Source organism: Tamandua tetradactyla, chromosome 4 (genome assembly GCF_023851605.1).
Source record: "Tamandua tetradactyla isolate mTamTet1 chromosome 4, mTamTet1.pri, whole genome shotgun sequence".
In the NCBI taxonomy this organism is placed as follows: Eukaryota; Metazoa; Chordata; class Mammalia; order Pilosa; family Myrmecophagidae; genus Tamandua; species Tamandua tetradactyla.
In genome coordinates, this window is record NC_135330.1 from 139909754 (window position 1) to 139932908 (window position 23155).

General features: G+C 38.3%; 2 protein-coding genes and 1 long non-coding RNA gene across 5 annotated transcripts in view; 2 read left to right on the plus strand and 1 right to left on the minus strand.

The window, feature by feature from the left end:
- The first annotated feature begins 653 nt into the window (after positions 1-653).
- Positions 654-5266, plus strand: LOC143681407 (uncharacterized). Its single transcript, XR_013174597.1, has 2 exons — positions 654-1198; positions 4038-5266. It is a non-coding gene; the product is annotated as an uncharacterized LOC143681407 (long non-coding RNA).
- A 100-nt stretch (positions 5267-5366) lies between these two features.
- Positions 5367-20680, minus strand: MZT1 (mitotic spindle organizing protein 1). Its single transcript, XM_077158409.1, has 3 exons — positions 20431-20680; positions 12170-12315; positions 5367-6732 (listed from the first exon to the last, which is right to left on the minus strand). The coding sequence occupies exons 1-3, from the start codon at positions 20513-20515 to the stop codon at positions 6709-6711; spliced, it is 255 nt and encodes an 84-aa protein (XP_077014524.1). The 5' UTR covers positions 20516-20680; the 3' UTR covers positions 5367-6708.
- Positions 20209-23155, plus strand: part of BORA (BORA aurora kinase A activator) — a 58746-nt gene continuing 55799 nt past the window's right edge. For 2 of the 3 annotated variants that reach the window (XM_077158407.1, XM_077158406.1), the window contains exons 1-3: positions 20209-20956; positions 21869-22036; positions 22935-23041. In XM_077158407.1, the coding sequence (XP_077014522.1) occupies positions 21884-22036; positions 22935-23041 (260 nt within the window). In that variant the 5' untranslated portion in view covers positions 20209-20956; positions 21869-21883. The remainder of the gene's footprint in view (positions 20957-21868; positions 22037-22934; positions 23042-23155) is intronic. The other variant, XM_077158408.1, reaches the window with a different exon arrangement.

A 23155-nucleotide genomic window follows, 5' to 3' on the forward strand; every position in this document is an offset into this window, starting at 1 on the left:
TATGAAATCCAAATACTTATGATGAAAATTTAGCATCTGAATTGAGACATTCTGTAAGTATAAAATACGCTACTCTACACAAAGACTACAGATGAGAGATTTCACAATGTCCCACTAGGTAAAGAAGCTCTTATTTGAAGTACAGAGAAATATAATCTCACACTTATTTCAATTGCCAACTGTTTCCACGCCTGGGGCAATGTTAATATAGCTATCTCCTTTCACTACCAGGGGAAAAGTATTCCATTTTATACTTCAAGACTGATATTAAGTTGTAAATTATATAACCTACCTTTAAATGGTGTTAAATCACACATGACTAAAAAATCACCTAAATATTTATAGACTATCTCTAGAAATACAAGTTGAATTCACAGAAGCATATATTAAATCAAAAGTACATGCCAATACCACCATTTTTGTCATCAGCAACATGCATACACTGCAACTGCATCATTACTTTGACTTCCTTAAATATTACTTAAATATACATTAAAAACGTTTACATTTCAGAAATATAACACATTAAAGAAGCCCTCTGTAAAAACATAATCCCTTTTCAATATATTTTCCTGCTTTGTTTTATACATAAATAACTTAATCTACAAAATCATAAATAAAACTGTCAATTCTTAAAGCCTAAAAGTTTGTTGGGGACAAGAGGCTAGCCTAAAATGGCGACTGGGCTAACATGGCCACCCTGGCTGATGCAACAGCACCTACTTAGTACAACAAGGTTCTTCACGGAAATAGGTTCCCGCCGGGACCTTCCCGCCGGCGCGAACTCCCCACCAATCATCTAACCAGCCCTTCCCGCCGGCGCGAACTCCCTCCTATCATAATGCTCCACATACCCTACTTCCCCTCCCAAGCTGGTATATATACGCCCAGCTTTCTTAATAAAATTTGCAGCTTGATCAGAATCCTGTCTTGCTGTCCTTCTTGCGTCTCTCTGTCCCATCGCCATTCTTCCCTCAGCAGGTGGCGGACCCCGTTGACTGTCCTGCGGGTCAGGACATTTGGCGCCCAACGTGGGGCTCGACCACTGGCTGAGAGGTGGAAGCGTCGTGCGCCGAAAAATGAGGAGGGCCCTCCCATAACCCCGGACTGCCACAGAAGTAACTCGCCTGTGAACGCAGCCCCGGCGACACTGCCTCGCGCCGACGAACGAACGAAGAAAAGAACAAAGGATCACGCAGTGAGTCACTTTCATTTTCATTTAAAAAATTCACCATGGGACAGGAATCTAGTACACATGAGCTTTACGTGAGACAATTAAAAGAAACCCTCAAGACGCAAGGAGTGAGAGTTAAGAAAAAGGACCTTAGAAATTTCTTTCAGTTTGTCTATCAAACCTGTCCATGGTTCCCTGCTGACGGGACCATAGACCAAAAATGCTGATCGAGAGTAGGAGACTGTTTAAAGGACTACTATAAAACTTTCGGGCCGGAAAAGGTACCAGTTACAGACTTCAATTATTGGAACTTAATCAATGAGGCCATAAAAACTTCCCCTTCAGACCCTGAAATACTACAGCTTTGTAGAGAGGGAGAAAATACCTTAAAAGATGCATGTCCCCTCTCCAGACCCCACTCAGAATGTAATTCTGTAGTTACAAAATAATCCCCTCCTAAACTCCCTGCAAACCGCCAGTCAGGTGCTCTCCTCTCTCTCTCTAACGACTAACCAAAATAAGCCCTCTAACCCCCGCTGTTCTCGCTACGTTTTTCCGGTCCTCCGTAGCCAGCAAAAGGCAAAGTCAAAAACTTCCAAGCCTCAGTCTGAACAGGAAAGCAGTGAGGGGGAAGGGAGTGAGAAAGCTAATGATGAGGACGAAATAAAATCCAAATGTAGCCACGAGCGGGAGGAAACACCCCGAACCAATAAATACAAAAGGATTAATCTAAAATATTTAAAAGAACTAAAAAAAGCTGTGCATAATTATGGAGCAACTGCCCTTTTACTCTGGCTTTGCTAGACAATATTAGCGAAACGGAGCTTACTCCAAATGATTGGTCACAGCTCGCCAGAGCCACCCTATCAGGTGGCGATTTCTTGTTATGGAAAGTGGACTCTGAGGAGCAGTGTAAAAAGTATGCTGAAAGCAACGTCTTAAAAGACAGCACAAAATCCTGGTCATTAAAAAAGCTTCTAGGGTCAAGTCCTTATCATCTTAATTCTACCCAAGCAAAATACCCCCGAGGACTTGGTCTCCAGGTGCAGTCCGCCGCCATTAAAGCATGGAGGCTACTCCCCCAAAAAGGGGGCTCTCACCTCCTCTTTATCGAAAATAGTTCAGGGCCCCAATAAGCCGTATACTGACTTCCTCAGTCGGCTACAGACCGCAACCCAGTGCATTCTTGGTGATCAGGAAAGCGAAAGGGATTTTATCAAGCATCTCGCTTATGAAAATGCTAACACCGCCTGTCAGGCGGCAATCTGCCCTTTTCGTAATACTGACCTCTCCAATTATATTAAACTTTGTAACGGAATAAATCCTAATACTCTAGCAATATTAACTATCTTACAAACTAGCCCTTAAAACAACGGCCCCATCTGTTTTAATTGTAACAAATCGGGTCATTATTCAAAAAATTGCCCCCTACGCATTATTTTTGAATAATGGAATATGGAATAAAACCTAAACTAATATAATAAGTGCTGAGGGTTTGTAAAAACAGAAATTATGGTTAAAATCAAGAAAGATTTAATGAGTCTAAAATGACAATGTTTTCTTGAACTTTTAGCCTGTTATAATGAAAAGATATAAAAAGATTCTAAATAATTAGTTAGAAAGCAAAGAGTCTGTGTTTTATCAAAATAACTTATGTTAACTTTTGTCATGTTGTTATCTGTATAAAAAATACTGATTTTCTCCTGGGTATCATTATACTGGCAAAAAGTGCCTCTTTTCTTGCCCTAAACCAGGTGGCTTAATCTATTAATCTAAGTACTATTACTATAAATGAGTCTATTACTGGCTAAATCATATTCAAATCATATAAATACCTATATTCCTTTAAGCCAAAATATCTTAAGACTTTGTCCAATCTTTATATAAACTACATATGTATAAGCTAAATTTATCCCAAGATAACCATGGCTTATATTGGAAGCAGATCAGATTTGAGGGTTGAATGCAAGGAAAAAATATACTTGTGGAGTCTTTTTGTTCACCTGATGTTGCCATTACATGCAACTGATATTGCTATCACATGACCTTGGTAAAAAATAGTTAAAATGTACACTCTAGCTGGGAGGACTGGCTATCCCCCCAGAAAGAGGTGTACTTTAATAAAGATATCTAGGTCCCAGGAAGCTCCTCTTGGTCCCTAGCCAGTTCCCAGAGGACCCAACTGGGCCCCGTCATGTAAGCAAACCGAAATTTGGCCACTATTGTGAGAAAATACCATAAAAACTGCATGCAATAAATTTAAAATTAGCAAAAATGCACAACCAATTATAAAGAATCCACATTCCTGCATTCCTTTTAAATCAATCCAATGAATTCAATTAAAAAAATCTGGTCATTTGCTATGGGTACATGTCACTATTGACACTCTGCATTCATTTTTGCTACCTGCCACTTTAGGGATTCCTAATTATATATTACAAAACTTGCTTGATATTTTACAAGGAAATTCTGATTTATTAAGCAAAAGGCAGTTAACAGCTGCAGCTGAACAAGAGTTACAATTAATTGAACAATGCATTCAAAAAAGACAGCTTGTTCAAATAAATCTAAAAAATCCTGTTGATTTTATTATTTTCTTTACCTTGCAATCTCCCACAGGCCTATTTTAGATCTATTTGAACACAATTCGCCAAGGTCCTCTGGAAAGATCCATTGGATAACACTTGGTGAGGACCAGATCCGGTCCTGATATGGGGCAGAGAATCAGTGTATATATATTCTAGGGAATTAATTCAGACAAATGGTTACCAGAGCAATTAACAAAACAAATAAACAATAACAATCTGTCCAGGGCAAAAAGGTTGCCCTGAGAAAAGGCATTTTTCTCTCTTTCTTTCTCCAGCACAGCTGAAGCTACTAATAAACCAGCAAGCCCTGCTATAACCTATTCAACGACGGCTAAGCTGACAGACGACTGACGTCTAAGAATCCATCTACTGGTGTTGCTGGTCTAGGGACCGGTATCGCCTCAATCACCCTCCAACAACAAAGCCTCTCCAGCCTAAGAGCTGCAATAGACGAGGGCTTAACCTGTATTGAAACTTCCATCACCCACCTTGAAAAGTCCCTTACGTCCCTATCAGAAATAGTTCTCCAAAATAGAAGAGGGCTAGACCTGCTCTTCCTTAAACAAGGAGGGCTTTGTGCAGCATTAGGCGAGGAATGTTGCTTTTATGCTGATCATTCTGGCTTAATCAGAGATTCAATGACCAAACTTAGGGAAGGAATTGCAAACCGCAAACATGAGCGGGAAGCCCAAGGAGTTTCCTCCTGGGGACTCAATGGAATCCTCCCTTACCTTCTCCCTATATTAGGCCCTCTGCTTACCCTACTCCTTATAATATCTATTGCACCTGCTATTATAAGGAAAATACTTCAGCTTGTAAAGGATCAAGTTAATTCAGCCCCAGGGAGACCCATTCAGGTGCACTACCAAAAGCTTGCTCTCCAGGACCAGGGCGTTACCCTGGGAGGCTACGAAATCGCCCACCCTCTGTAAGTTCCCCCTCCTATGGGAGCAGCATACCACTCGAAAGTATGCTTCTAGCTTATGCTATGATTGGTACCGCTGGGTGCAAGGCGAAGCACTGCAAAGGAGGGCCAAAAGCAATCAAAGGCCGCTTTCGAGCTCCTTGAGAAGTATGCCTCATTTGCATAGGGGTTTGCTCTGCAAAAATTCCTCTCCCCAGAAAAACAGAGCCACAAACAACTTGGGGAATGAGGCCTCTACTTCCCCCAGTAAAGGTTAATGCCAAAGGAATGCTTAATCAGCATTCTTCCTCCGTTCCTTTGAAAAACAAAGGGAGGAGATGTTGGGGACAAGAGGCTAGCCTAAAATGGCGACTGGGCTAACATGGCCACCCTGGCTGATGCAACAGCACCTACTTAGTACAACAAGGTTCTTCACGGAAATAGGTTCCCGCCGGCGCGAACTCCCCACCAATCATCTAACCAGCCCTTCCCGCCGGCGCGAACTCCCTCCTATCATAATGCTCCACATACCCTACTTCCCCTCCCAAGCTGGTATATATACGCCCAGCTTTCTTAATAAAATTTGCAGCTTGATCAGAATCCTGTCTTGCTGTCCTTCTTGCGTCTCTCTGTCCCATCGCCATTCTTCCCTCAGCAGGTGGCGGACCCTGTTGACTGTCCTGCGGGTCAGGACAAAAGTTCATACAAATTTTGCTCAAATTAAGAGCCTGACAAAAGTGTTTTCTTTATATGATTTTATAAATAACATGCAGTGTTTGCAATGTTTATTATCAATCAAATGATGTATTATTGTCACAAGTCATTGTCTTTAAATCAGTTATTCTAATAAAAGACCTTGTAATGTGCTTGATGAAGCTGCCATGTGTTTAAAAAGCCAAAATAGTCAAAAGACTAGATTTTTTTAAAACAGTAGAGCAAGTTATTATTTAAATATTGCTAAACTTTATTGAAACTACTTCAGCATGTCTGAACAAAAAAAAAAGCTACTAAAGAGCGAATGCTTGTATGATCATTTAAATGTCAACTTAAAAAGTCTAAAATTTAAGAATAAAGTCAGATTAAATTCACCTTAATCTTGTGAAAAATCTCCTATTGAGATTGTTACAGGAAGAGAATCAACACTGTCCTAACTTTATTCAAGATTTACTAGCTAAACACTCAAATTACTTTTATGTAATAAATCAAAAACGATTTTGCATGGTTGGCTATGTTTCATGTCATAAACTACTTTTTTAGGCCTTCATATATAAGGAATAAAACTTCGAAAGTAAACATTCACATTAGATTTAAATGAATCAAACTACAAATAATACTAAGTTATGCATTGTCATTATTTTTAAAATCTGTTTCTAAAAATTTTATTTTTCAGTATAAAAATGATCGGGTTCACATTAACTGCCAGCCAAACTTTAAGTTTATAAAACTAAATGTTTTTCATTAAAGAGCTCACAAGAAATGCCTTCCATGCTCTTATTTAAAAAAAAACAAACAAAAAAACAAATTCTAATTCTAATATTCATAATAATCTAAATAAAAACCCACAAATGATGGCTGAAATTCTGTCAAATTTCAGCCCAATACAAATTAAATCCACAGTTTTTATGCATAAACAATTCAGAATTAAAGTTTATAATTGAAATGTCAAGTCGTAACTCCTATATTGCTACTGGTGGGTTCCACTAGACTTCCACAAGCACAGTAGATGTGCACATTTGATAGACAGACTGCTTAGAAAATTAAAGCTATCAGAGCTATAAATAAGGAATATATAAATATGAACACAGCAATACCAAAGCATTAGGGCCTTAAAAAATGAAAAAGATGTGAAGTAAACACATTTGATAGTTCTCTCTTAAGCCACTTTTCACTGATTTATAAAGCTATGGTTTATAATTCTTTTAAAAAGGAAAATGTTTCTACACTGCTGCATGCAGTAATTTCATTCTACATTCTTGACTATAATGCAATCTTCAAATCCTCTTGCAGAGCTTGCCATATTTCATCAGGATTTCTCCAGAAAGTCAACTTGTCATATTTTCAGCAGCCTAGAAAAGAAAGTGAGATTCATTATAATAAAACCATGGAAAATGAAACACCATGGAGATAAATTTGTCAATACTGCAGTCGATAACAAAGAAACCTTCTCCCACTAGTACCAAACTACTTTTATCAGGATAATGCAATGGTTTTCAAATTTTTCTGTACATCAGCACTACCTTTGGAACTTACTGCTAGGCTAAAGGTAGAAAATTGTTATATCATCTTAAATAATAGTTGAGTATATGTAAATATTTATACCTTTAAAATTACATGCGTATCTTTGTAGCAGAAGTAAAAGAGGGGAAAGTAGTTATGGATTGACTTATATGCTTCCCTCCCACCCCCACCAAGAAGATGTGTTGAAGTTCGAAACCCCAGTACCTTAGAATATGAGCTTATTTGGAAATAAGGTCAGTGCAGATGGAAATAGTGAAATTAAAATGAGGTCATGCTGGAGTAGGATGGGTCCTTAATTTGACTGATGCCCTTATAAGAAGGAGAGAAGGGAACAGGAGCTGTGGCCGTGTGACAATGGAAGCAGAGACTGAAGTACTGCACCTGCAAGCCAAGGACTGCCAAGGATTGCTGGCAAACCACCAGATGCTAGAAGGGGCCAGGAAGGATTTTGCCCTACACATTTCAGAGGGAGTATGGCCCTGCCAATATCTTGATTTCAGACTTCTAGCCTCCAGAACTGTGGGACAATAAATTTCTGTTATTTTAAGCGCCACCCCCCCACACACAAAACAGTACATGTAAAAATGTACTGCTACTTGAAAAATTAATTTATAGCAGACCTGGTCTTGTAGTTTTCAATAGTATGTCTGTTTCTGCACATTTACTACTGTGTGAAAAGGGGATTAAGAGTGAAAAAGACTTTTCTGTTATGAGGTGGAGAAAAAAAGGGTGAATAAATACAAAAGCATTAGGATTTGTTTTAGATGCTTCTGATTCTTAAAGGGTTGGGAAATAAAAGTGGCCATGTATAATCCAGGACTAACTTATCACATTAAACTAATTTCTTAGTTGTCTATGGGGTCAGTTTGCCATCTTTATGGTTATGTATTTGAAAATGATTCATATATTTTTATTGTAACATTACAGATATATGGTTTGTGAAGATTTTCAAACATATATATGGAATACTATAATGAATTCTCATGTGTTCACTGCCCAGTTCTAAAGCACACACAAGGCTAATCTTGTTTTACCTACATTTCTGATGACTAAATATTGTCAAATTATTCTGAAGACATACCCAAACACTGTACCATTCATCAATAAATGATGTGAAACATATTTTTAAAAGATAAGGACCTAATTTCTTGGTACAAAATATGAAAATGTTATGATCTTTTAAAAGTTTGGTTTTAGATATACATGTTAGGTTTTTAATTTACATTCCAACTTCTTAATTAATAATTACTTTTAAATTCATTTCAGGATTCCTTCACGAAAATCCCTCAGAATATGGGGAAAAGGGGCGATAACTCAATTTGAAACAAGGCTGAAAAATTCTCTTTGTAGCCACCATAATGTACGTTGCTTTATTTTACAGTCTGTTCTCAGAACTACTCTAAATTAGGCTTTTCCTTCTCTGGGTTTACTATCCATGAAAATTAGAACCTAGTTTGAAAAAAATCCCAAACTTTACAGGTTATTTTCTTTCCTTTGGAACAGTTGTAGTTTACAGAAATCATCATGAACAAAGTACAAAGTTCCCATATATACCCTTTCACTCAAGAATTTTCCCAATTTCCTTATAGGTTTAGTCATATACTCTTTAAATACTCTGTCATACCTATCCCCATTTTCAGTATCATGTGCTTTGAAGAAACCATGAAATATATATATACATATACAATTTTAGTTTTTTTTAATTAAAATATATTAACTGAAAAACAACTAAATTCATCTTGTGCCATTCCATTTTCATGTTAATTTTAGTTCTCCTCCCAACATATAGTTGATGAAACAAATACTTTCACTTCAAAGAAGCCATCAACCTTGTGCAGCATTCATGTTATACAAATGCAAAACTACTTTCTGTTTAAAAGGATAGCAATGGCATCCTAAAGACCTCTACAGTCACCAGATTGACATTCAAAGACACTGAGTTCTGTGAGGAAAACAGAACTGTAAGGAAACAGAACTCAGTTGTTTTTTTCTAGGAAAAAACTCTGGTAGGCCTCTCTTCTCAACCTTCCTTTCCTGTGCAATTTATTCCCTTCCTTGGGAGTACAGAAGAAGGACTTATTTAATCTCTCATTTCTCTCCCAACGGCAAATTCTACAGCTATTAATATCCTCGAGCACAGGAGGCCTTCCTACACAGAATGGTAATATATGACAGACAGAACAAAGCACAGACTGCTAGCTGCAAGAGAATGTGCAAGGCTCAGTTCACAGAAGTAAATCAATAATGGTATATTCAAGGGCCCATAGCCCTAAAGTAGAAGATACAGGAAATACGTTTTGTCCAGAATTTCTCAAATCACAAAATGAGGAAGATTACTTATTCATAAAGACTAACACTAAGGAAATAATACAAAAATTCAGTGATGATAAAGAATTACTCATTAAAATGCACTGAATTTACAGTTCATATTTATGCTTAAGAACTATCTATTGCCCTTAGGTAATTTATCTAACTGGGGAGACACATGGCTAACTATTTTAACTATAAATTATTTAGACGATATTAATACACAAATCTGTAAAAGTGAAAGGCAAAATGATTAATAAGAAGTTGTTACAATATTCTACATAGTTAACTAAAGCGCAGAAGGAAAAACAATGTCTCAGACCAACAGGTCCTTGCAAAGTTTCACGTTCTAGATTCATATTTTTACATATTCTATAAAAAAGACAAGAAGTATCATTCACTTACATTTTCATTGACCGGAATTCTAGCTAAAGAGCAGAATGCAGCAGACAGTTTTTAAATCACAGTGTTTATATTTATCAACAGGGTTATGAAAGAATATTAAGCCAGGGACTGTTCCCATTCTACAGTCCACTTCTAATAATGATTTCATTCTTTTCTAAGTAGATAGCTCAGATATCCTTTAAATTGTATTGTATTGAGACTTAGTGGTTAAGTAAATAATTCTGAAGTCAGACAGGCTGGATTGAAATCTCAGCTCCATCACTTAACTAAGTGATTTATCATTAGCCACAATAAATTTGCTTCAGTTTCCTCAGCAGTGAACTAATAGCAGTCATAGCAGAACATGTCATTGTTATGACTAGCGGAAATAATATACATAAAGCCTGTAGTGTACAGAGGTTGGCACAAAGAAATAGCGCATATAAATATTAGTTATTCTTATATTATTCAGTTTTCTTTCTGCTATATAACTTATACTTATAAGCTAAAAAATAATTACATATATGACTAGTTGAACACTCTACCAATATCTCATGCTGCTTATTAACAAGTGTAACTAAGTTCTGTTTACTCTAGAATACTTAACATACTTGCAAGCTGGCTATAAATGGACAACTGCTTGGAAATTTCTAAGAAACACATTTTAAAATAAGCCATGGATCAAAGAAGAAATCAATGGATATTACATAATATTTTAAATGGAATGATACCGAAAATACAAAAACTTGTGGGATACAGCTAAAACCACATTTAGAGGAAAATTTATAGGAACGTAAAAACTATATTAGAAAATAAGGAACAGAAATCAATGAGCTAATAACCAGCCATTTCAAGAAGTTAGAATAAGAACAGCAAATTAAACTCAAAGATAGAAAGAAGGAACATAAAAACAGAAATAATACTGAAAATGACAAGCAATACAAAAGGTCAAAGTCAAATAAACAGATAAAATCATGAGAAACCAATACACAACCGTCAAAATGACAAAAATAAAAAAGGTTCACAATATAAGTACTGACAAAGATGTGCAGCAAGGGAAACTGATACACTGCTGGTGGGAATGTAAATTAACACAACTATTTTGGGAAAATTTGGCATTATCTCTCCAAGTTGACTATACACATTACCTAGAATTTGATGCCCACATGCATCAAGAAATGTGGACTCGTGGGAACTCTGTATTTTATGCATGATTTTTCTGTAAACCTACAACCTCTCATTAAAAAAAAAAAAAGCTAAGTTGAAGACAAAGTCCTTCTTTACACTGTGGGTGGCAAAAACAAAAGAGACATGGATAACAATGCTCATAGCAGCATGATTTGTAACAGCTCAGGAGAAAGGATAAATAAATTGTCATCCATTTGTACAATGAAACATAACAGTACAGAGTAAAGCAATGCATTACAGCTACACAACAGAAATGAATCTCATGAACAAAATGCTAAATGAAAAAAAAAAACTAAAAGATTGTGCTATTGGATTTCCTTTATATCAAATACAAAAATTTCACAAAATAGAATTGCAGTGCTTAAGATCCAACTTTAGTTAGTAAAACTTAGAAGTAAGGAAGGGTGTAGCATAAAATTTAGGATGGGGTTACTAGGGTGGGACGCAAAAGGGAAAGGCTATGCTGGTGGGTGGGGCACAACACAAGGGGACTTGTAGCATGCTGCCAAACCTAAGTACTACGTGTATTCATTTAAGATAAATTTTTGCCGTGAAAATGTGTTTTTGTTTACCATTTTGTATTATATTTAATAATCAAAAAGTTTAAGAAGGGATAGAAGAAAAGAACCATCCGAAATATCACTGGAATTTAACCTGAATGATGGACAAGCTACATGTTTCATATAGTTCAGCTACTCAGAAGAAAAAAGGCTAGAGAGGAGCCATTTTGAATACTTGGACAAGTTTTAAGAGGAACTAACTTGAAGTTTCAGTATACATGGTGAGTTAGTGCTAGATAAATATGGAAATAAAATCACCAGAGATTTTAAGTGTTTTCAAATGAGAGAGGGAACTCAAAATTTTTCCTGATCTCAGTTTTAATTTTATCAGTTATGATTTCTCTCCTGTGAAAGAGGTAAACATCTGAAAAATTAAACAATTTTGAGGCAACATGAGGGCTGAAAAATAACCCAGACATAAGAGTGACGACTGATAACTGTCCCCTAACTACTTTAGTAGTGAGCAGGCAAAAGTAGAGTCAGAGAAAGAGGGGCTTGAAGAAATCTCAGTGTCAAAAGTAAGAAAGAAATACAGAAGTAGAATTTGAAAAGAGGTAGTGGCAAGTAAGCACAAGGTGGGAGAAGAATCAGAAGGAAATTCTGGACACAGCCAGAGACTTCTGGGAAGACAACATGGCCCATGATGGCAGTAATCTGGTGATCCGAATACATGCTATGAAGCTCCTGGTCCTCAGAATTTCTCCTGATAGTGCTGGAAGCTAGTTTAACCTTTTAACAACTAAGATCTTTTACACAACTTCATCATTAATCATTTTCTTAACAAAATCATCTTCATTTAGAATGAACTGACATATGAGTCTCTAACCTTTAGTGCTTCAGTGGCCTTGCGAAGTTCCTTAATAACCGATGATAAAGCTTCTGGGTTAATTCCTTGTTCACAAAGCCGTACACAAATAGACAGAGTTTCCATATCTAAGCCAGTATTCAAAATTCTTGAAATCTCAAGTAGAACTGAAAAAAGACAGAGAAAACAAACAAAAAGTTTACCAAGGAACTCATGGAGGTACGTAGATTTGGAAATTGGAATATAATATTGCCTTGCACTTACTTAGCTCCGGAAATTTAAAAATACATTTATGATCTCCATGCACATAATTGCTGTCAACATCTTGATATATACTCTATGACTCATTTAATATCTATATAAAATTTGTCTGGGATAATCAGGATTATTCTGAACATTTCCCATTTATGTTTATATGCTTTTACAAAGTAATTTAATTAGTTACAAAGCATTTCATTTCATGGAAACACCACAGTTTATAGCTATTTAAGGGTTTGAGTACTTAGAAACTTTTACAACAAAGACAGTAATTTTATATCTTTTGAATCTAATATGAAAAATGATGACTTTTAAATTTGATATTATAATTCATGAAGTATTTGTTTTGGATGTGGATAGTTTAGGAAGTGCTAGCATAGAGAATTTGGCTTCCGTAAGTGATTTTTCAGTCATTCCTTCTAATATGGGATGTAAATAAATTGTCTACATTGACTTTGTTTTATGGTGATTTTCCCTAAAGTGTATTTTAGAATTTTTTATGTCAACTACCAACATTAGTTATCTATCACTTCCAGTATTATTTTCCCTTGGCATTATGCTTAGAAAATTATTCCGCATGCAATGAGTATATAATTATACTAGAGAATTTCTCTTTTTTTCTTCCTCAAATATTTGCTTTAACCACTGGAGTTTTGGTGGAATGTAGGATCCAACTTTTCCTCCTAGAAATAAGTCAATGCTCCAATACTATTTACTGAATGTTTTATCTTTTTACTGCTTAATTGAGGTGTCACTTTTATCACAGTAAATTTCCATTTACCTATGGATGAGTTGTATATTTATCTTGCATCAATGCCAGAAGTTTAATTATTAGTTTTATACTGCATGCAGTAGGATAAGCAATTGATAAAGATTCTTCAGTAAATTTCATTTTCAAAAGTTCTGTTTTCTAGGTGAACTTAAAAATTTAATCAATTCCAAAGACAAATTCCATTTGGACTCAAATTGCATAAAACTGGCACAGTGTTTGAAAAGAACGGACCCAGAAACAATCTTAACTCATATATTTAAGTTTAAGGTTTCTGAAGACTTTTGTAGTATTCACAAGATGAACCCTTCCCAAGTTTTTCATCTTAGACACTGTAATTATCATCTTCAGAAGTTTAATTTGAGTCTTTTAAAAAGCATATCAGTCCTTGCTTCCACTTAACTTTTTTTTTAAACTTTTTTATTGTATAACATATATATAAAGCAAAGAAATAAAAAAGCAATAGTTTTCAAAGCACTCTTCAAAAGTGGTTACAGGACAAATCCCAAAGTTTGTCATGGCTACCATATGATCCTCTCATACTCTTCCTTCTAGCTGCTCCAGAATACAGGAGGCTAGAGGGCTTAAATGCTTTTTTATCATCACAATCAATTTTTTTTCTTCTTTTTTTGTATGTGAACAATAATATATATAGCAGAAAGCTATAAATTTCAAAGCACAGTGCCACAATTAGTTGTAGAACATATTTCAGATTTTGACATGGGTTACAATTTCACAATTTTAGGTTTTTACTTCTAGCTGCTCTAAAACACTGGACACTAAAAGAGATCGATTTGATGATTCAGCATTCATAGTCATTTGTTAAATCCTATCTTCTCTGATTAACTCCACCATCACCTTTGATCTTTCCATCTCTCTCTTTAGGGGTGTTTGGGCTATGGCCATTCTACCTTTTTCATATTGGAAGGATCTGTCAGTAATATGGGATAGGAAGATGGAACTATCTGATGTTCTAGAGAGGCTGGGCCCTCTAGGTTTAAGGACTTACCTGGACCAGTGACCCATCTGGAGGTTGTAGGTTTCTGGAAAGTTACTCTACTGCATAGAACCCTTGTGGAATCTTATATATTGCCTGAGGGTTCTTTAGGATTGGCTGGAATGGTCTTGGTTGGGGGTTGGCAGGTTATGACAAGTAGCAAGGTCTAACTGAAGCTTGTATAACAGCAACCTCCAGAGTAGCCTCTCAATATCTTGAGAGAGGGGCCAAGATGGCGGCTTAGCAATGTGCGTGTTTTAGTTCGTCCTCCAGAACAACTACTAAATAACAAGAAACAGTACAGAACAGCTCCCAGAGCTACATCAGTGACCAGACACACAGCGTACCCCAGTCTGGACCAGCTGCAAGCCTCTCCAAAACCGTGAGTTCCCCAAGCCACGGCGGCCGGCGCCCAGTGCCCCTCCCCCACAGTAGCTTCCCAGAGGGAAAGGAAAGAGACTCTAAACCTGGTCAAGGCAGAGGTCACTCACTGGGCTCACAGAAAAAGAGGAAAGGGGAGGAAATGGAGGTTTTAGTGGCTGGGTTTCTACGGAGACTTGGCAGCCTCTGGATTCAGCGGCGGGACTTCTCGGGCTGCAACTGCCCCAGGCATAGGCAGAAACGGGCTGCCTTCAGGGCTGTCTCCCACCTGTGTCTTCCCCAGGAGAGGGGTGAAGCCCAACTCAGGTGGAATCCCTTCCTCAAGGAATTCAGATCCCAGGGTTTGGCAATTTGAAGCCATTAAAACCAGCCTACAACCTCTCCTCTGTCTCCACCACGCCCCCAGCAGGGAGAGTCTTCCAAAGTTAAAAGTGCCATAACATCTTTTGCTGGTGCGACCCGCAGGCAGACGCGCCACATACTGGGCAGGATAAGAAAAACAGAGCCCAGAGACTTCACAGGAAAGTCTTTTAACCTGCTGGGTCTCACCCTCAGGGAAAACTGACGCAGGTGACTCCTTACCCCTGATAGGAGGCCAGTTTAGTACGGGAATACCCAGCTGGAGTCTGTAATACCTACGTAGACTCTCCTAAGGGTGGGGAGGGAAAAGGCACCATACAAGCAGGGCAAGAAAACAAAAACTGAAAAATTACCTTTGTTAAACAAAACCTATGCTAGAGGTCCAGAAAAGGCTGAACTGAAGATCAAAGAACAGATAGACAACAAATTCATCTAGCAAGAAAACCCTAGGTAAGAGAAGTGAAAGCAATCACCAGAATAAACTAATTAAGGTAATTAAATGTCTAGACGCTAGCAAAAAACAACAAATCATGCCAGGAAAATTGAAGATATGGCCCAGTCAAAGGAACAAACCAATAGTTCAAATGAGATAGAAGAGCTGAAACAACTAATTCAGAATATATAAACATACATGGAAAAACCTCATCAAAAACCAAATCAATGAATTGAGGGAGGATATGAAGAAGGCAAGGAACGAACAAAAAGAAGAAATGGAAAGTCTGAAAAAACAAATCACAGAACTTATGGGGATGAAAGATACAGTAGAAGAGATGAAAAAAACAATGGACAGCTACAATGGTAGATTTCAAGAGACAGAGGTTAGGATTAGTGAACTGGAGGATGGAACATCTGAAATCTGACAAGATACAGAAACTACAGGGAAAAAAAATGGAAAAATATGAGCAGGGACTCAGGGAACTGAATGATAACATGAAGCGCACAAATATACATGTTGTGGGAGTCCCGGAAGGAGAAGAGAAGGGAAAAGGAGGAGAAAAACTAATGGAAGAAATTATCACTGAAAATTTCCTAACTCTTATGAAAGACCTAAAATTACAGATCCAAGAAGTGCAGCGTACCCCAAAGAGAATAGATCCAAACAGGCGTTCTCCAAGACACTTACTAGTCAGAATGTCAGAGGTCAAAGAGAAAGAGAGGATCTTGAAAGCAGCAAGAGAAAAGCAATCCATCACATACAAGGGAAACCCAATAAGACTATGTGTAGATTTCTCAGCAGAAACCATGGTGGCAAGAAGACAGTGGGATGATATATTTAAATTACTAAAAGAGAAAAACTGCCAACCAAGAATTCTATACCCAGCAAAATCGTTTTTCAAAAATGAGGGAGAAATTAAAACATTTTCAGACAAAAAGTGACTGAGAGAATTTGTGACCAAGAGACCAGCTCTGCAAGAAATACTAAAGGGAGCACTAGAGACAGATATGAAAAGACAGAGGAGAGAGGTGTGGAGAGTGTAGAAACAAGGAAAACTAGATATGACATACAAAATACAAAAGGCAAAATGGTAGAGGAAAGTACTACCCAAACAGTAATAACACTAAATGTTAATGGATTGAACTCCCCAATCAAAAGACATAGACTGGCAGAATGGATTAAAAAACAGGATCCTTCTATATGCTGTCTACAGGAAACACATCTTAGACCCAAAGATAAACACAGGTTGAAAGTGAAAGGTTGGGAAAAGATATTTCATGCAAATAACAACCAGAAAAGAGCAGGAGGAGCTATACTAATATTATGTACTAATAAAAGGATTTTTTATTAGTACATAAGGATACTATGTACTAATAAAAGGAACAATTCAACAAGAAGACATAACAATAATAAATATTTATGCACCAAACCAGAATGCCCCAAAATACGTGAGGCAAACACTGCAAACACTGAAAAGGGAAATAGACACATCTACCATAATAGTTGGAGACTTCAATTCCCCACCCTCATCAATGGACAGAACATCAAGACAGAGGAACAATAAAGAAACAGAGAATTTGAATATTACAATGAATGAGCTAGACTTAACAGACATTTATAGGACATTACACCCCACAACAGCAGGATACACATTTTTCTCAAGTGCTCATGGATCATTCTCAAAGAAAGGGTAGTCTCTCGACTCTTATTCGAACTCTCTCTGCCACTGATAACTTTGTTAGTTTTACTTCTTTATCCCCAGTTGGTCAGGATGCAATTGTTGATCCCATGGTGCCAGGACTGGATTCATCCCTGGAAGTCATCTCCCATGTCACCAGGGAGACTGCTGGTTTTTAATAATGGGGATCTATTAACATACAAGCTTACAGTTCTGTGCCCATGAAAATGTTCAAACCAAGGCATCAACAGGTAATCCTTTCTCCCCAAAGACCTGCAACTGGTGATCCTCAGCTCCTCTGTCACAGAGCAAAGCACAGGGCAGCATCTGCTGGTTTCTCCCTTCTCTCTTGGGTTTTGCTGCTTTCACCTTCTGGCTATTCGATTGGTGGCTTTTTCTCAACTTCTGTGTCTTTCTCTCTGTGCGTCTGTGTCTACTGTGTTTTTCTCTGAATTTCATCCTCTTATAAAGGATTCCAGTAAGAGGATTAAGACCTACTCTGAATGAGGTGGGTCACATCTTACTATCCTACTCACCCTGGGTCTATACTCACAGGGATGGTACAGATTCAAGAACATAATTTTCTGGGGCCCATAAGGCTTTCAAATCATCACAGAAATCTAACAGTGAGGCAGGGTGAATGGGTGTAAAATATGAGATAATCCACCAACTTCTGTTGAAGATTTTGGAACTTTGGGAAGCTACTGGAAGGTTTAAGGCAGAACTGTGACAAGGATGGATCTGCATTTTAAAAAGACTCTGGCTAAAATAATAGAGAATGGATCTTGAAAAAGGTTAAAACAAATGCAGAAACAGAGTTTGGTTAGGGTATTTCCACAGGAGAGATTAAGACAAGTGTTCAAATATGAGATGAGTGAGAATTCATCATCTCACTCATCATCATAGTAGAGAAAAGGAGGTAGGGGAGGTAAAAGAAAGCAAGACTGACTATCCAATTTCTTTCTTGCATGAATAAATGGATTGATGGTGGTAACACAGGCTATTCATTTTTTCTGACACTACCTTCTAGTCATACGGAATCAATACACTGTAGACTCTTCTTTTTTCTATGGCACATTTCTTAAGCTTACAACAATATGTAAAGTAGGATAACACTGAAGTCTGTTAAGGAAGAGATACATTCTGATTATAATTTGTCAAAAACACAATTACTAGTAGCAAAATTAAAATGAAAGGCATAAAGAAAATTTAAGAACGTAAAATATCTTAAAAGAGGGTAAACAGAGAACACCACTGAGGAAGAAAGGGAACTCAAAAACTTCTGAACACTTCAGTTTGGCTCTCATGGATGGATTTAAATACAGTGAAATCCCACATTAACAAAATTCCAAATAGCAGCACTTGAGGAGGTCAGCCCAGCCTTTCGGAGAAGCTGAAGTTTTACTATGCTTACTATGGGGCCTTGATTATTATTACAGAAAATTGAAAAATAATTATTTTCATTAACTTTGCAATATTTCAACTCCACATTTTATGTGAATGAATGTCTTGGGCTCTAAAAATGGTATTATTGCAGGGTTTTTCTGTAAGTTTAGAGTTCTAATGCACATGATAGACTATAACTGCCACATTTAATAAAAATGTTGATCCAATGGCAACCGGTTGCCTATCTTTTTATGAGTCTTGTTTGTGGGCATACAGACTGCATAGAGAAACTGCTCTCCAATCCACACATCCTTTTCTCTACGTTTTGTTTTTAAAAAAACCTCTGGTCTTCACTTTTTCATTTTCTTATATTCAATAAACTTCATTTCACACAAAAGTTCTTTCAGCAAAGATCTTGATGATGTAATTAATACAAACCATGAGTTCTCATTTGTACACCAGTAGTTCAATTAGAGATAAAATACGACTTTTCTATTCAGATGAATCCTATGGCCACATTAATAACAAACCAAAGCACATCTTAACAAGAAAATTGGCTGGAAGAAGTGTGGCCTCATACTTCCCATTCTGTTCAAAAGGTACCTGGTTTCCAAACAAAGATACGAGATAATGATGTAATTTAATTGTAAATTCCTATTACACAAATCCACTGAGAAAATTAAATATGCTGTGATTCATCAAGAATGAAGGAAAAGCAGGCTGGATATGTTATGGAAAAAAATTCTACTTCAGAAATACAGCAAAATAGTGGATAAGTAAAAACAAGAGACGCAAAGGTGCTAGTAGCACAAAACATTCTTTGAAAAGGAAACTATAAGACAAGGCAGAGAAAGCCAGAAATCTTACCAGAAGGGATGATAACGAGCTGCTGTACCACGGAATAGTTCCTACAAGGAAGGAGACACAGAGAAGGAAGGCTGATGCTACCTAGTGAAGATTCAACTGAAACATGCTATAACAAAGACAGAGGCTGATGTGGGTATCCACTAGAAAACGCTGAGACCGGTTGCAAACAGTGATATTAAACATCCACCAAACACTATTCACATAGGTGAATGTGAATAGAGGGAGACAAAAGGAATCTGTAGGTGAGATGACAACGTCTGACTTAATACAAAAAAATAACTACCTCTTACTGATCACCTTTGATATGCGCTTACCTGGTTACCTTATTTAAGACACAACAATTCTGAAAAGTAGTAACCTGATCTTACAGAAAAAGAAACAGGCTCTAAAGAAGTTCAAGTATACCACAGGGATATATAGAGGCAGAGCAGACATTAGCAGACATACTGCCAAATGTTAGCAGAGCAGACATTAGACTAACTCCAAGAGTAAAACTTATCTGCTGTGCATGTGAAGGCTTTACATTCACCTGTTTCGGAGCGCGAAAATTGGCAGGTGCACCCATACCACTCAAACACTGTCGCCATCCGCGCCAACACCAAACCGCAGCAATTCTGACGAAGGGACTGTTTCTTCACGGATATTTTAAAGTGCCTACGGAAGCGCCAGGAACAAGGGACAGAGCGGTGACCAAGCACCCGCGGTCTCTGTCTGCACAGGGACTACGGAATTGTGGGCTCCCGCAGCGCCCCGATTCTGGCCTGGGAAGACCGGCAGCTCCGCGCCAGTTGCGCGCGGGGAGGCACGAAGAGGTGCGTGGGGTCAGGGCGAGAAGCACCCGGAGCGGAGAGTGACCCGGGTGCGGCGCGCGGATTCCGGCGCGGGGGTGGGGGGGCGCGAGGTGGGCGCGCGCCGGGCTGACGGGGGGACCGGAACGCCCCACGACCAACAAACTTCGCAGAAGCGAAGAGACAACTCTCCAGGGATGGAGTCAGCAGCCCTGCGGTCCTGTCCGGTCCTTTCTGAGATGCTTCAAGGATGTCGTTCTGGGATGGAAGTCGTCCTAAGATCTTCCCCGGGCTCACCCCGTCCTTTGGCCCTTGGCTCTGAGAAAGAGAAGCGAGGGAAAGGGAAGGGGACGCGAACTCACCGTCCATGGTCTCCCTCACCGCATTTAGATTCGCCGCCGCAGCCGCCCCAGCAGCCGCCGCCCCGGGACCGCTACTACTCGCCATAGCTGAGGCCGCTGAGGCCGAAGGAGGCGGAGGAGGGCCTGACCCGGAACTGGAGTGCCTTCCTTTCTGCTAGGCAATCACACCGCGCGTCCCCTGCTCACGCCAAACTGGCTCCGCCCCTCGCGCTCGTTGCCAACGTGAGGCTGCGTTGATTTGAATTTGGATCCACGTTACTCTGCGCGGAATGTTAAGTGGGGAGTTTCCATTCGAATTTTCTACGCGGCCTCGATTCGATTGGCTGGTTTGCGGACAGCGGTGCGACGCGATTGGCCAGTCGCTTTCAAGTCCCGTGACCTGGTTGGTTTAGAATAGCGCGGAAGCGGGGAGTTAAAGAGTCTGCTCGATGTGCCCTCTGGCCTGGTACCTCGGGAAAGCCCTGGAGTCTCTACTGGGGGCTTCCTACCCTAGGAAGCGTGGTTTCCATTTTATACACATCAGTAGGTACGTGCTTTGTAGCTAGCTCCTGGCTTCCCCTTCTGTCTCCTATTGGAGAGTTCACTTTTCATTTTTCCCGGCTTCGGACCTCCCTGCCCTAGGGGGTTGGTGCGGAAGAGAGGGGTCCAGGAAAGGGTGGTCCCCTTGGCGGTGGGGGTGACGCCCGTGTGAGAGTGTCCTCCTCTGCTCTTGACCCAAGGAGGCCAGCTGCAATTCAGCCTTCCAATAAGATGATTCTTTTTCTCAAGATGTAGTTCCCTTAGGCTGGAAGTAATGCAACCTCGCCTTAAATCTTGAGGGTCTTGAGAGGAGAATGTTTGAGGAGGGGCAACCAAAAGCGGTTAATTTGGACTAATCAGTCAGACTTTTGTGGCGAGGATTAATATTCAATAAGGGTCCCCTGCACAAGCTTTTTAAACTTTTGCTTGTTATAAAGAACTGTTTAGATCAACTGCAGTTTGGTAGGGAATTGCTGGGTGTCAAAGGGCTGTTCAAATTATTAGGAATTTGAGATGATGAATTTTTAAAAAAAAGCACAGAAACTGTACATTTATGTCCTTCAGCCGAAAAAGGTATTTGTACCTGTTGTAATATTTAGTCGCCTTCAAGTATCGCCTGGACTTGAAGGCAGACCTAACTTCTAAATTCGTTGATTGTCACCAAGAAGCCTCATAACGTCTCTGAACTTTTCTGCAAAATGATATCAACTAATACCTTACCTTCCTATTTTCCAAGGTTATTTCCGGGATTACTTGAGAAAATGTTCTGTGATGCATGTTGTTAAACGATGAAAAAGCCTCAAGAGCACTAGATTTTGAGTTGATCCTGCTATGAAATGTTTTTTGAGTACATTTTAAATTCAAAATTAGCATCTATGGAACTTTGTCTTTTTTTATACATACTCTTGATTGTTTTTAGCTTTCCCTCTGTGCTATGGGAGATGTCAAAGAATCAAAAATGCAGATAACACCAGAAACTCCAGGAAGGATCACTGTTTTAAATCCTTTTGAAAGTCCTAGTGATTATTCTAATCTCCATGAACAAACTGTCTCCAGCCCTTCCGTTTTTAAATCAACAAAATTGCCAGTAAGTTATTCTTGACCATTGTTTAACAAATGATTTTAAATTTAATGATCTTTTTTAGCCAGGTAAGATGAGAAGTATATCATGGAGCATATATACTGGAATGTTCGTTTTAAATGGTAGTGTTTTGTAGAAATCTAGTGTGGGAGGGGTCTAAAAATAAGTTAGCTAGAATTGTTTTTAATTAGCTTTCCCTTTATTACATTCAACAGATAACATGTTAGCCTTTCCTGCAACTCTGGGTATAGCTAGATACTGTGGGTGATAACAGGTTAGATAAGAAGCCCTGCCATGGAATAACTTATCCTCCTTTGCTCAACAAACATTTGAATGTTGCTGTGTCCAGATACAGTACTGGGCACGGGGACTATACTCAGAGCAATTGAGGATCACAAACACTCAAGGAGCTTACACTCAGATGCAGAGTTCAGTACTAGGAAAGGCAGCACTGATTACCATTCATAGTTATATTAAGGCTTAGCTATTTTATGAGCTTTTGTAGTGACTTCTGCAGTTAGGACATAGTTTAATTTCAGTTCATTCTTGGTGAAAATAGAGACCTTTGATAATTAAGAGCTTTTTAATTTTATGTGAAACTTGACACTGGACATGTTGATATTCAATGAGCGTTGTGGAATTTATATACCTATGTTTCTCTGTTTTGATTTTTCTATTATAATGTAATTTTTAAAACCGCCAAAGGATGAAATAGAGTCTACTCATTTGGTTTGTTATAATTTGATTACCATTTGCTATTTAATTTTAGTGGTAAAGTCAAATTTTAAAATAGGAACTTTGAAATATTTTTGTGTTATAGCTATTCATATTATTTCTGAGTTGACAGTGTTTCGCAATTGATGAACTGTTTTTTTACTAATAAGCTTACTTTTTTTTTGTTAAGACTCCAGGGAAGTTCAGATGGTCTATTGATCAACTAGCTGTAATAAATCCTGTAGAAATAGACCCTGAAGACATTCATCGTCAAGCTTTATATCTAAGTCATTCTCGGTAAGTTTTACTTTCTTGCACCAAAGTATGATAACAACCATGTAAGTGAAAACAGCTAGGTAATTCCTAAGATTGAATATTTTTATTTGTAAAGATATTAGGGAGGAACAAATT

What these genes read in the sequence shown, in the direction of transcription:
- MZT1 (XM_077158409.1), bottom strand. Translation starts at nt 20,515, where the DNA reads ATGGCGAGTAGTAGCGGTCCCGGGGCGGCGGCTGCTGGGGCGGCTGCG. An exon ending in GGTGAGGGAGACCATGGACG is followed by an intron (nt 12,316 to 20,430) that starts GTGAGTTCGCGT and finishes GTCTTTTTTCAG; the next exon opens with TTCTACTTGAGATTTCAAGA. An exon ending in AGGCCACTGAAGCACTAAAG is followed by an intron (nt 6,733 to 12,169) that starts GTTAGAGACTCA and finishes TTTCTTTTCTAG; the next exon opens with GCTGCTGAAAATATGACAAG.